Below are 11,687 nucleotides of genomic sequence, written 5' to 3' on the forward strand. Positions count from 1 at the left end.
AGGGGTAGAAGCACACTCCCCGCTGAGCAGGAAGCCCCACATGGGGCTCCATCCCAGGACCCGGAGATCATGACTTGAGCTGAAGGCAGACACTTAACTGACTGAGCCACCCAGGCGCCCCAATGAGTTCCTGTTTTCTGCAGGATAAAATCTAGATCCCTGGACCTGGCTGGGGCTCAGGGCTCCCCATAATCTGATACAACTCTGCCCACCCCGCCTTTGCTCCAGTATCATCCTTGCAGACCTCCCTCCAGCCAGCCAGGTGCCTTCATTGACCTTCCCTCAAGCCATACTTCTTCCCCATGTTGGCTCATGGCATCACCTTACCCCCAAATGTTCTCTTTCTCCCTTTTGCTAATCTCATTTCTCCTGCCTTCTTTTTTTTTTTTCCTCCTACCTTCTTTCAAGATTCAGCTCCAGCCCTGCTGCAGATCTTCCCCAGCCTTCAGCTGCCGTCCTCCATCCATCTCCTCTCTTCCTCAGTAGCATGTGGAGTCAACATCCAGCCTAGCCCAGGCTGGGACTGCTGCACGTGCATCTGTGCCCTCCCAGCAGACAGGGAGACTTTCTCAGTCCCCGGCACCCTGTCATGAACACAATTGGTGCTCACTTCAGACAACCGTTTTCTGTGTATTGAGCACTCTCAGCCTGCAAGGCCCAGGATCACACTTGTTTAACAAAGTCCTTCCTCAACATAACCCCCTTTCCTTCCTGCTCTAGGAGAGGGCTTTAGAAATCAGGCTGGTTCTTTGGGGGTGAGGGTGCAAAGAGATAAAGCATTTCACCTCCACCTATCTCAGGCTCCCTCTCTTTCTGTCTCCAGGGTCAGGGGCAGCAGCTTCCTGCCAAACATTCTCCACTAAGTCCCCTCTCCAGCCCTCTGCTTCACAGTGATTCTTCCTGGCCACTCTCTCAACCCTGATGTTAATGTTTTTGCTTTTCATTGCATTTCCCCCTTCTTCGTGTCAGCTAATGATTATTCAGGGGCTTAACCAGTTGTCCCTATCCCAAATCTCTAAGTTCTCTTCAGGGCAAGGGTCACGAGAGTGAGCTCATGGTCATGTGAGTGCTGCCTATACCTCACTCCCTGCGCTGTCGTGGTCCTAACACTCTCAAAAGCTAGTCGTGTGCCCTGCCTCCCTCTCACCTGAACAGAGACCTGAGTGGAAAGGTAAGCCTGTCGTCTTTGCCTGAGGCAGGCAGTGACCGCAAGTTTCCACCTGCTCAGCACTCACTGCCTTTTTCTTCCCTACCTGTTGCTACTGACGTTCTCCCTGGGCATTTGCTTGCCCTTGTCTGTACAGCGAAGGCTGGGACTCAGCTGCAGGACAGGGGCTGTGGGCCTGCTCTGCGATTACGGTTCTTGCTGGTTAGGTCCAGGTGGGATACACTGGGCTGAGTAAGAAGTAACTCCTGCTTTGCTCACAGATTTTATCCTGATGGCTGACTCTAAACCACTCTTCTCCCTTGATGGGGACCCCATGGCTGCAGAAGCCTTGCTCCGGGATGTGTTTGGGATTGTTGTGGATGAGGTCATTCGGAAAGGGACCAGTGCCTCTGAGAAGGTGGGTCCTTTCCCCCTCCTCCTGCCCATCATTCCTGGCTCAGAACTTTCCTCCTCCGACAAGGCTTCGGCCCAGAATTCATCACTGTCTCGCTGAATGCATCAGGGATTATATGCTGGGTCGTACTGTGTATATTTACCCTTGTTCATGAGTTGCTTTGGAAATATTCCTAACTCGTTTTATGTGCAAGCTGAGAGGTGGTTTGGGCAGCCAGTCAATGGGGGGTGTCCACGGGCCCCCAGAACCTCCCGCTTCTCCCACCAGGTCTGCGAATGGAAGGAGCCTGAGGAGCTGAAGCAGCTGCTGGACCTGGAGCTGCGCAGCCAGGGCGAGGCGTCGGAGCAGATCCTGGCGCGGTGCCGGGAGGTGATCCGCTATAGTGTGAAGACCTGTGGGTCCTGGGCTGCAGCGGGAGGAGTGTCTGGAGTTGTCCGTTTGTCTGTCCACAGCTGCACTCTGAGCTCCCTGCCCCCCCCCCGCCTTCTCCAGGTCACCCGCACTTCTTCAACCAGCTCTTCTCAGGGTTGGATCCCCATGCTCTGGCGGGGCGCATCGTCACTGAGAGCCTCAACACCAGCCAGTGAGTCATCCCGAGGCCCCTTCCCCCCACCTTACAAAGGCTTGGATTTGCTGGAGACATACCCCAGGGGTAGGGAGGAGAATGGTTTTCCACACACCCCCCCATTTCCTGGCATCTCTGCTGGCAGTCTTTCTCCTTGTACCCTTTGGACTCCCTTTCTCCCAGCTTTCTCATGCCTCCTGACCCCCAGTTCTTCCTCATTCTTGTTTCCCTGGCTCGTGGTCACCAGGTCTCTCCTCCCTCATTGTCCCCACCTCCTTTCCCTACTCCTCTGAGAGTTGGACCTGGCTAGCCTTCCTTCCTCTTTTCCCTTCTCATCCCCCTTCTGGCAGGTACACTTATGAAATCGCCCCCGTGTTTGTGCTCATGGAAGAAGAGGTGTTGAAGAAACTCCGGGCCCTTGTGGGCTGGAGCTCTGGGGATGGGGTCTTCTGCCCTGGTATGTGAGAAGGAGGGGGAGCTCTCTTTGGCCTTTTTGAGGGTTCCTCTTCCCCCACGATTTTCTTGCTCTATGCTGGCAGGGAGGGGTGATTCCTCTTTGTTTCCTCTCCAGCTGGGCTGGGGCCAAACCTGAAAGAAGCTGCCCAATCCCCTGTATCCTCATGTTTGCCAAACAGTCCATGGGATCAGCACTCCAGTGCCTGCTCTGGGGAGGGGAGGCCCTGTCCTGGGTCAGCCCAGGATATGGAGGGGAGTAGTCTGAGGGATCTGCAGATCCCGGGGCTGTTCGGGGTTATCAGCAGGCCCTTGGAGAGCCCTGGGAGCCTATCACTCATGCTTCTTTGATCAGCTCTCCTGGGTGGAGAGGTCAGGGGGAGCAAGCTCCAGTTTTGACCCACTGCTCCTCCCTCTTGCCGCCTTCCCTGCGACAGGTGGCTCCATCTCCAACATGTATGCTGTGAACCTGGCCCGCTATCAGCGCTACCCGGATTGCAAGCAGAGGGGCCTCCGGGCGCTGCCGCCCCTGGCACTCTTCACATCAAAGGAGGTGGGAAGAGGCATAGACCTACCCTGGGCTCCTGATGCTAATGTCCAGCCAGCTGAGTCTGCCTGCCCAGACCCATCTCCAGGGCCAGTCTGCCTCCAAGCAGAAGTGCTTCCTTCCAATCAAGGGGCCGAGTAAACGCTCCCGTTCACCTTGCCTTCTGAGTGGAGGTAGCAAAGGGACAATGAGTGCCACAGACATAGTCCACACCCTTTCTACTCAGAGTGTGGTCTGTGGACCAGTAGCAGCAGTATCACCTGGGAGCTTGTCAGAAATGCAGACTCTCAGGCCCCACCCCAGACACACTGAATATGAGTCTGCATTTGAATCAGACACCCTAGTGATTTGGAGGCACATGAACATTCGAACACTCGAGAAGCCTTGGTCTTCAGAGTCTTATCTGTTGCAGCTCACACATTTACCAGTCTCTCTCTGTCCTCCCTGCCCTCTTGCCCCTAGCCTAATCTGCCCTCTGCCTTTCTCCATAGTGTCATTACTCCATCAAGAAGGGAGCTGCTTTTCTGGGACTTGGCACCAACAGTGTCCGAGTAGTCAAGACAGATGAGAGGTAAAGTCCTTCTGTTCACATGGCTCAGACCCAGCCTAGCACAGCGTGCCCTCCTGCTGCCAGAAGCTCTGGCCTCAGGCCCATGCCCCAAGTGGGCTTTTCTCCCCTCTCTGTTCCTACACAGTTGCCCCTTCTGTCTGTCAATGCCTGCTGGAGTCTCTCGCCCGGTCCCCTGATGTCCGCTTACCCCTCTTAGGAAAAGATCAACATTATGGCCTCTGTATAGCTAACCCCACATTACCCTGCTCTCAACAGTTCTGCCTCCTAGCTGAGAAAACCAATTACTTCTTTACCCAATCAGTTTTCTTTTCCAGAGGGAAAATGGTTCCTGAGGATCTGGAGAGGCAGATCAGTCTGGCCGAGGCTGAGGTGAGTGAGTGAGGGGCGCTGAGACAGTGGAGCAGAACCCCCTTGGTCTTTTCTTGGAGGCTTCCCTGGGCTCGCCCCACTCAAGGTGCTGCTCAATCCCTCTTCTTCTTTTTCTTCTTCTTCTTTTTTTTTAAGATTTTATTTATTTATTTGACAGAGAGAGAGACACAGTGAGAGGGAACACAAGCAGGGGGAGTGGGAGAGGGAGAAGCAGGCTTCCCACAGAGCCGGGAGCCTGTTGTGGGGCTCCATCCCAGGACCCTGGGATCATAACCTGAGCCGAAGGCAGACGCTTAACTGACTGAGTCACCCAGGCACCCCAGAACCTATGGTTATTTAGAATAATATATACTTATTGATATATTGATGTTACCTCTGAGTAGCTATGTGAGTAGCAACTAGAATAGTGGAATACCACTTTTATTGTACAAATAAATACTTTTTTTTTGTAACCGCTGTATTGAGATATCGTTCACATGCCATACAATTCACCCACTTAGAGTGTCCAATTCAGTGGTTTTTAACAGAGTTGTGTAACCATCGGTACAATAAATATTAGAACATTTTGGGGTGCCTGGGTGGCTCAGTCATTCAGCATCTGCCTTTGGCTCAGGTCATGGTCCTAGGGTCCTGGGATTGAGCCCCGCATCAGGTTCCCTGCTCTGCGGGAAGCCTGCTTCTCCCTCTCCCACTCCCCCTGCTTGTGTTCCCTCTCTCGCTGTGTCTCTCTCTGTCAAATAAATAAATAAAATCTTAAAAAAAAGAACATTTTCATCACCCCAAAAAAGAAACCACACACGCTTTAGCCATCAATCCCCAATTTTCCCCAAACCTCCTACTAGGCAACACTGAGCGAGTTTGTGCCTGGATGGATCTGCCTATTGTAGATTTTATGTATAAATGGACTGACACTATGCATGGTCTTTTGTGATGAACTTCTTTTACTTAGCATACTGTCTTCGAGGTTCATTCTTGTAGAGTCTCTCAGCACTTCATTCCTTTCATTGCTGGATAATATTCCATTGTATTGGATCTACCACATTTCATTTATCTGTTCATCAGTTGATGGACATTTGGGTTTCTACTTTTTAGCAATTCTGAGTAACGCTGCTCTGACCATTTGTGTACAAGTGTGTGTGAACGTATGTTTTTCATTTCTCTTGGTTATATACCTGGGGACAGAATTGCTGACTCATCTGGTAATTCCATCTTTAACTTTTGAGGAGCTGCCAGACTGTTTTTTCAAAGTGTTTGTACCAGTTTCCAGTCCTACCAGCAGCAGATGAGGGTTCCAGTTTCTCCACATTCTCACCAACACTTGTTATTTCTTTTTTTCCTAGTCTGTTTGTTTGTTTCAACTGAAGTATGATTAACATAAAGTGTGAAGTTAGTTTCAGGTGTACAACCTATTGATTTAACAGTTCTGTTTATACAGTGCTCAGTGCTCACCACGATAAGTGTACTCATTATCTGTCACCATGCATTATTACAATATTATTGACTAGACTCCCTATGCTGTGTTTTCATCCCCATGACTTGTTTGTTTTATAACTGAAAGTTTGTACCTCCTAATCCACTGTATTTCACCCATCTCCCCCAACCTCCCCTCTGCAACCACCAGTTTGTTTTTTGTGTTTGAGTCTGTTTCTTTCCTTCTCTGTGCATTTTTTTGTTTTTTAGATTCCACATATAAGTGAAATGATATGGTATTTGTCTTTCTCTGTCTGACTTATTTCACTTAGTATTATACTCTCTAGGTGCATCCATGTTGTTGCAAATGGCAAGACCTCATTCTTTTTGATGGCTGAGTAATACTCCATGGTGTGTGCGCATGCGCACGTACATTTGTACACTACATCTTCTTTATTCATCTATCGATGGGCACTTAGGTGGCTTTCATATCTTGGCTATTGTAAATAATGCTGCAATAAACATAAGGGTGCATATATCTTTTCAAATTAGTGTTTTCATTTTCTTCAGGTAAATACTCAATAGTGGAATTACGGATCATACGGTAATTCTGTTTTTAAGTTTTTGAGGAACAGTGTCTGCACCAGTTTACATTCCTACCAACTGGGCACAGGGGCTCCCTTTTCTCCACATTGTTGCCGACACTTGTTTCTTGTCTTTTCGATTCTAGCCATTCTGACAGGTGTGAGGTAATATCTCATTGTGGTTTTGATTTGCATTTCCCTGATGATGAGTCATGTTGAGCATCTTTTCATGTGTTAGCCATCTATGTCTTCCTTGAAAAAATGTCCATTCAGGTCCTCTGTATTTATTTGTTTGTTTATGATTGTTTTAATTTTTATTTTTTTTAAAGATTTTATTTATTTATTTGACAGAGAGACACTCAGCAAGAGAGGAAACAGAAGCAGGGGGAGTGGGAGAGGGAGAAGCAGGCTTCCCGCCGAGCAGGGAGCCGGATGCAGGGCTTGATCCCAGGACCCCAGGATCATGACCTGAGCTGATGGTAGATGCTTAACGACTGAGCCACCCAGGCGCCCCTGTTTGTTTCTGATTTTTAAGTAATCTCTACACCCAATGTGGGGCTTCTGCTTTTTTCCTTTCCAATCCGGATGCCCCTTATTTTATTTTCTTACCTAATTGTCCTGCTAGAACTTTAGTATAATGTTGAGTAGAAGTAGGGAGAGTGGACATCCTTGTCATGTTCCTGATCTTAGGGGGAAGGCTTTCAGTCTTTCAGCTTTGAGTACGATATTAGCTGTGGGTTTTTTGTAGTTGCTCTTTATTAGGTTGAGAATGTTCCCTTCAACTCTTAGTTTGTTGAGTATTTTCATCAAGAAGGAGTGTTGGATTTTGTCAGATGTTTTTCTCTGTCTATTGAGATGCGTTTTCTCCCCCTTTATTCTGTTGATAAGAGTGTCTTACATTGGGGCGCCTGGGTGGCTCAGTTGTTAAGCATCTGCCTTCGGCTCAGGTCATGATCCTGGGGTCTTGGGATTGAGCCCTGCATCTGACTCCCTGCTCGGCGGGAAGCCTGCTTCTCCCTCTCCCACTCCCCCTGCTTGTGTTCCCTCTCTCACTGTCTCTCTTTCTGTCAAATAAATAAAAAAGTCTTTAAAAAAACGAGTGTATTACATTAATTGATCTTTGGATGCTAAACTGGGACAAATTATTTTGTCATAACATAATTTTTTTATATGTTGCTGATTTTGGTTTGCTAGTGTTTTGTAGATTTTTATATCTATATTCAAAGAGATATTGTCTGAGGGTTTCTTGTGATGTTTCATCTAGTTTTGGTATCAGGGTAATACTTGCCTCATAGGATGAATTCAGAAGTGTTCCTCTTCTGTTTTTTAGAATATTTGTGAAGAACTGGTATCAGTTCTTTTTTAAAATGTATTATAGAATTCATCAGCAAAGCCATATGGGCCTGGGCTTTTCCTTGTGGTTGTTTTTTAAAAATAAAAATTCAAGTTCTTCATGAACTTTTGTACCATTAGAATTTTTTAAATAGCATTTTGATCTTCAAGACACTAAAAGTTTTTGGAAGTGTGTGAGCTTTGGAAATAGACCAGCAGATAGACCTAGGATTGAATTCCATCTCCGGAGCTTCAGCTTGGGGGTGAATTTCTTAACACCTCTGAATCTGAGTGTCCTCACCTGCGAACTAAGGGGGAACGGTAGCATGTTGTAAGGTTGAAAGGGCCCAGGCCAGGCATGTGGTAAGAGTTTAGAGACGGCTCGGCCCTAGGCTCTGGGTAGCTTTTTAGATCCCTTCACAGTCTCTTTCTCCTCCTGCGTTTTTGCCACAGGGTGCTGTGCCGTTCCTGGTTAGCGCCACCTCTGGCACTACCGTGCTGGGGGCCTTTGACCCCCTGGAGGCAATTGCTGACGTGTGCCAGCGTCACGGGCTGTGGCTCCATGTGGATGTGAGTGAGCCTTGAGCCTGAGGGTGGGGTGGGGTGGGCTGAGCCAAGGCCAAGGCCCACGTTATTCCTTTTGCTCCACAGGCTGCCTGGGGTGGGAGCGTCCTGTTGTCACAGACACATAGACATCTACTGGATGGGATCCAGAGGTGCATACGGCCACCTACTTCCTGAATCCCACCCTTCAATTCCTTGACCCAGAGAATAGTCCTGGACTAGGGCACTTCCGATGGGAAGGAGGGAAGGAGGTTGGTGGGAGGGGCGCTGGAGAGAGTGGACTGGGGCTGGGAAGTCAGACATCGGACGCCGGAAGGCCAGGGTGAGACTCAAGCCCCTTCACTGAAGATGTGGTGAAGGAGGGGGGCTCTGGTTGAGGAGCAGCCAGCTGATCCAGCTTTGCTCTGCCGCCCCCCCCCCCCCCCCCCCCCGCAGGGCTGACTCGGTGGCCTGGAATCCTCACAAGCTTCTGACAGCAGGCCTGCAGTGCTCAGCTCTTCTTCTCCGGGATACCTCGGTCGGTCGGCCCTGCCCTCTCCTCACTCCACCTCCCACCCTGGATCTCTGTCTTTTTCTCTGGCCCACCTTTGAGAGGGGCCTGGTCTTATTATGTCCTCCTCACCATCCCATCTGAAGCCCAGGAGCCGTGACCAGCCTTATCCGCTGTACTGCCCCCACCCCCTCCCCCACTGTGGCCTGTCTTCAAGCAAAGGAAGAGGTTTCCAGCTTGCAGTTGTAATTGAAGGGATCCTAGGCCGAATCTGGGAAGGACTCTGGGTATTGAGAGAAAACCCAGAGAAAGGGGCCTAGTGGCCCGGGAAAGAATGGGTGGGCTGAGCTAAGAAATCCCCGCGTGCAGCTCTGGAGGAGGCCTTGGGGGCGTCTGACAGTCTTCCCCACACTCCCCCCACCCCAACCAACAGAACCTGCTTAGGCGCTGCCACGGGTCCCAGGCCAGCTACCTCTTCCAGCAAGACAAGTTCTATGACGTGGCTCTGGACACGGGAGATAAGGTGGTGCAATGTGGCCGCCGCGTGGACTGTCTGAAGCTGTGGCTCATGTGGAAGGCACAGGGCGGGCAAGGGCTGGAGCGGCGCGTCGACCAGGCCTTTGCCCTTGCCTGGTAGGAGTGGGGGCGCGCCAAGGTCCTCTCCCCTGGGGTTCCGTCTGGTCCATCCTGCCCCCACCCACTGCCCCGCTCCTCCCATTTTTCTTGTTCTTGGGGGGTCTCTGGGCTCATTTCCTGGGTCTCTTCTGCTTCTGTGTCTCTGCTTTTCCTCCTCCATGTGTGATTTCTCTTTCTCTCTCTGTGTTCGCAGGTACCTGGTGGAGGAATTGAAGAAGCGAGAAGGATTTGAGTTGGTCATGGAGGTATGCATCCTCCTGCCCACCCCAGGCTGTCCCACACAGCAAAGCCCTGACCGGGGAAGAGGGGCAGTAAGGGGGGATCATCCCCCTTCCACAGCTCACCCCTTCTCCTCCCTCATTCCTCCCAGCCGGAGTTTGTCAATGTGTGTTTCTGGTTCGTGCCCCCCAGCCTGCGGGGGAAGCAGGAGAGCCCGGACTACAGTGAAAGGCTGGCTAAGGTAGGCTCTGTCTTCTGGTCTCTGGTTATAGCCCAGTTTAGGGAACTGTGATGCTTCTGGTGTGTTTCTGCCCCCTGCTGGCTGTGAGTGGCATGGCAGGTCCCTTTGCTAGTCTTGCTCCTGAGGTGGGGCTGTGAACTGGAAGACAACCCCAACTGGTCCTCATTTCTGTGGGGGTGGGCATAGAAAATAAGGTATGTTTCTGGAAAATGAAAAGAAGACAGAGAGGGATGTTACAGGAGAAGTCACCAGTGTGTAGTACGTAGTCCATGGGAGTTCTGCTGGGAGCTTCGGCCCAGGACAGCCGTATGAAGCCTTATTCCCCGATGCTGGGGGCAGAGTAACTGTATAAGGCCGGTCCAGACATGCCTCCTAGAGGAAAGGAGATACGTCACGTCCCTAAGGATAGATTGGTGCTAGGTGTTGCAGATGATCTGAAAGGACAAGAATGTTCTTGCCCTTAAGGGGTTATTTAGAAAACTAGAGTTGCCTATCTGAAACCAATATGTTCAAGGCAATCTTGTAAATTATGTGTTAGATTACAGGGTACAGATCACAGATATTCCAGGAATTCAGAGAGGGAAGAAGAAGGTGTTAAGGATGACAAAGGCTAGATGTTAGAGCAGAGCAGTGCTGGGAGCCAGGGAACAGTGAGGATTTGGCAGAAAATGGCCCGTGTGACAACTTGGAGATAGGTAAGACAGGAAATAATGCAGAAGCTGGAGAGGGAGGCGCCTGGGTGGCGCAGTCGTTAGGCGTCTGCCTTCGGCTCAGGTCATGATCCCAGGGTCCTGGGATTGAGCCCCGCGTCGGGCTCCCTGCTCAGCGGGAAGCCTGCTTCTCCCTCTCCCACTCCCCCTGCTTGTGTTCCCTCTCTCGCTGTGTCTCTCTCTGTCAAATAAATAAATAAAATCCTAAAAAAAAGAAGAAGAAGAAGAAGAAGAAGAAGCTGGAGAAGGCCAAGCAGGCGGAATGTAGTGGGGAAGGTGACCTGGGGCCAGGGTCAGGAGCTGAGCGATGAGTGCTCCCTCAGAAAGGTACCTGAGCGAGAGGGAAGTGTGCCTAGGGGAGCGTGCACTGAGGCTGCAGCCGGAAGTTCTCTCCAACCCTTCCACAGGTGGCCCCAGTACTCAAGGAGCGCATGGTGAAGGAGGGCTCCATGATGATAGGCTACCAGCCCCATGGGACCCGGGGCAACTTTTTCCGCATGGTTGTGGCCAACCCAGCGCTGACCCAGGCTGATATGGACTTCCTTCTCAACGAGCTGGAAAGGCTTGGCCAGGACCTCTGAGCCTCCTCTTCCTCCTCCTTGCTGCTGGCCCTGACACCCCCCACCCCCACTGTCTCTGTGCATTCCCTTCCTGTGTTTTCAAGAACAGAGTGACCTTAACAACCTTTCTATGCCTTCATCCACTAACTCTCTAATTAATTATTTGCTATTAGGAGAATATTTAAATAAACTACAGTATATCCAGATGATGGAATGGTACTCTGCCATTATAATTATGTTTACAAACAAGATTTTTATTGATATGAGAAAAGATGATTTTAATATAATGCTATATTGAAAAAGCTGGATACAAGGCTTTGTATATAGTAATATCTGAGTGGTGTTCATGCATAGGAGAAGACTGATAAAATGAAATATGCCAAATAATAATTTTCCCTGGGATGGGATTATAGGCAATTTAAAATTAATTTTTATACCTTTTGTGCTCTTCCCTTTTATTACATAATTAATATGCATTACTTTTATAATGGGGAAATAATAAAGTTAAACCTTCAACTATATTATTTCCGAATGTTTTGAAGTTTGTTACCTTTTATCAAATAATAGAGAATGTGAAATTTCTTTTTAAAGGGGCGCCTGGGTGGTTCAGTTAAGTGTCTGCCCACAGTGAGAGAGGGAACACAAGCAGGGGGAGTGGGAAAGGGAGAAGCAGACTCCCGGCTGAGCAGGGAGCCCGATGCGGGGCTCGATCCCAGGACCCTGGGATCATGACCTGAGCCGAAGGCAGACGCTTAACGACTGAGCCACCCAGGCGCCCCACTAAGCCTTATTCTTAAAGAGTTCTATATATCTGCAAAATGTCTTAAACTTGGTGAAAAAGACAAATTTAAAAAAATCCTTATTTTCAACTCAA

The 11,687-nt window shown here is 49.8% G+C and overlaps 1 protein-coding gene across 5 annotated transcripts in view; it reads left to right on the plus strand.

Moving 5' to 3' along the window:
• Positions 1-11,429, plus strand: part of CSAD (cysteine sulfinic acid decarboxylase) — a 24,487-nt gene extending 13,058 nt beyond the window's left edge. Inside the window, exons 1-15 of one of the 5 annotated variants that reach the window (XM_027591683.2) lie at positions 1,091-1,171; positions 1,429-1,565; positions 1,830-1,956; positions 2,055-2,145; positions 2,478-2,584; positions 3,018-3,133; positions 3,619-3,698; positions 4,013-4,067; positions 7,847-7,963; positions 8,045-8,109; positions 8,393-8,474; positions 8,881-9,080; positions 9,277-9,328; positions 9,454-9,543; positions 10,661-11,425. In XM_027591683.2, the coding sequence (XP_027447484.1) occupies positions 1,440-1,565; positions 1,830-1,956; positions 2,055-2,145; positions 2,478-2,584; positions 3,018-3,133; positions 3,619-3,698; positions 4,013-4,067; positions 7,847-7,963; positions 8,045-8,109; positions 8,393-8,474; positions 8,881-9,080; positions 9,277-9,328; positions 9,454-9,543; positions 10,661-10,834 (1,482 nt within the window). In that variant the 5' untranslated portion in view covers positions 1,091-1,171; positions 1,429-1,439 and the 3' untranslated portion in view covers positions 10,835-11,425. Of the gene's footprint in view, positions 1-1,090; positions 1,172-1,428; positions 1,566-1,829; positions 1,957-2,054; positions 2,146-2,477; positions 2,585-3,017; positions 3,134-3,618; positions 3,699-4,012; positions 4,068-7,846; positions 7,964-8,044; positions 8,110-8,392; positions 8,475-8,880; positions 9,081-9,276; positions 9,329-9,453; positions 9,544-10,660 lie in introns of those variants that run through there. The other 4 variants (XM_027591684.2, XM_027591686.2, XM_027591685.2 and 1 more) reach the window with 4 other exon arrangements.
• Positions 11,430-11,687: the final 258 nt, after the last annotated feature.

Source organism: Zalophus californianus, chromosome 9 (assembly GCF_009762305.2).
Source record: "Zalophus californianus isolate mZalCal1 chromosome 9, mZalCal1.pri.v2, whole genome shotgun sequence".
NCBI lineage: Eukaryota > Metazoa > Chordata > Mammalia > Carnivora > Otariidae > Zalophus > Zalophus californianus.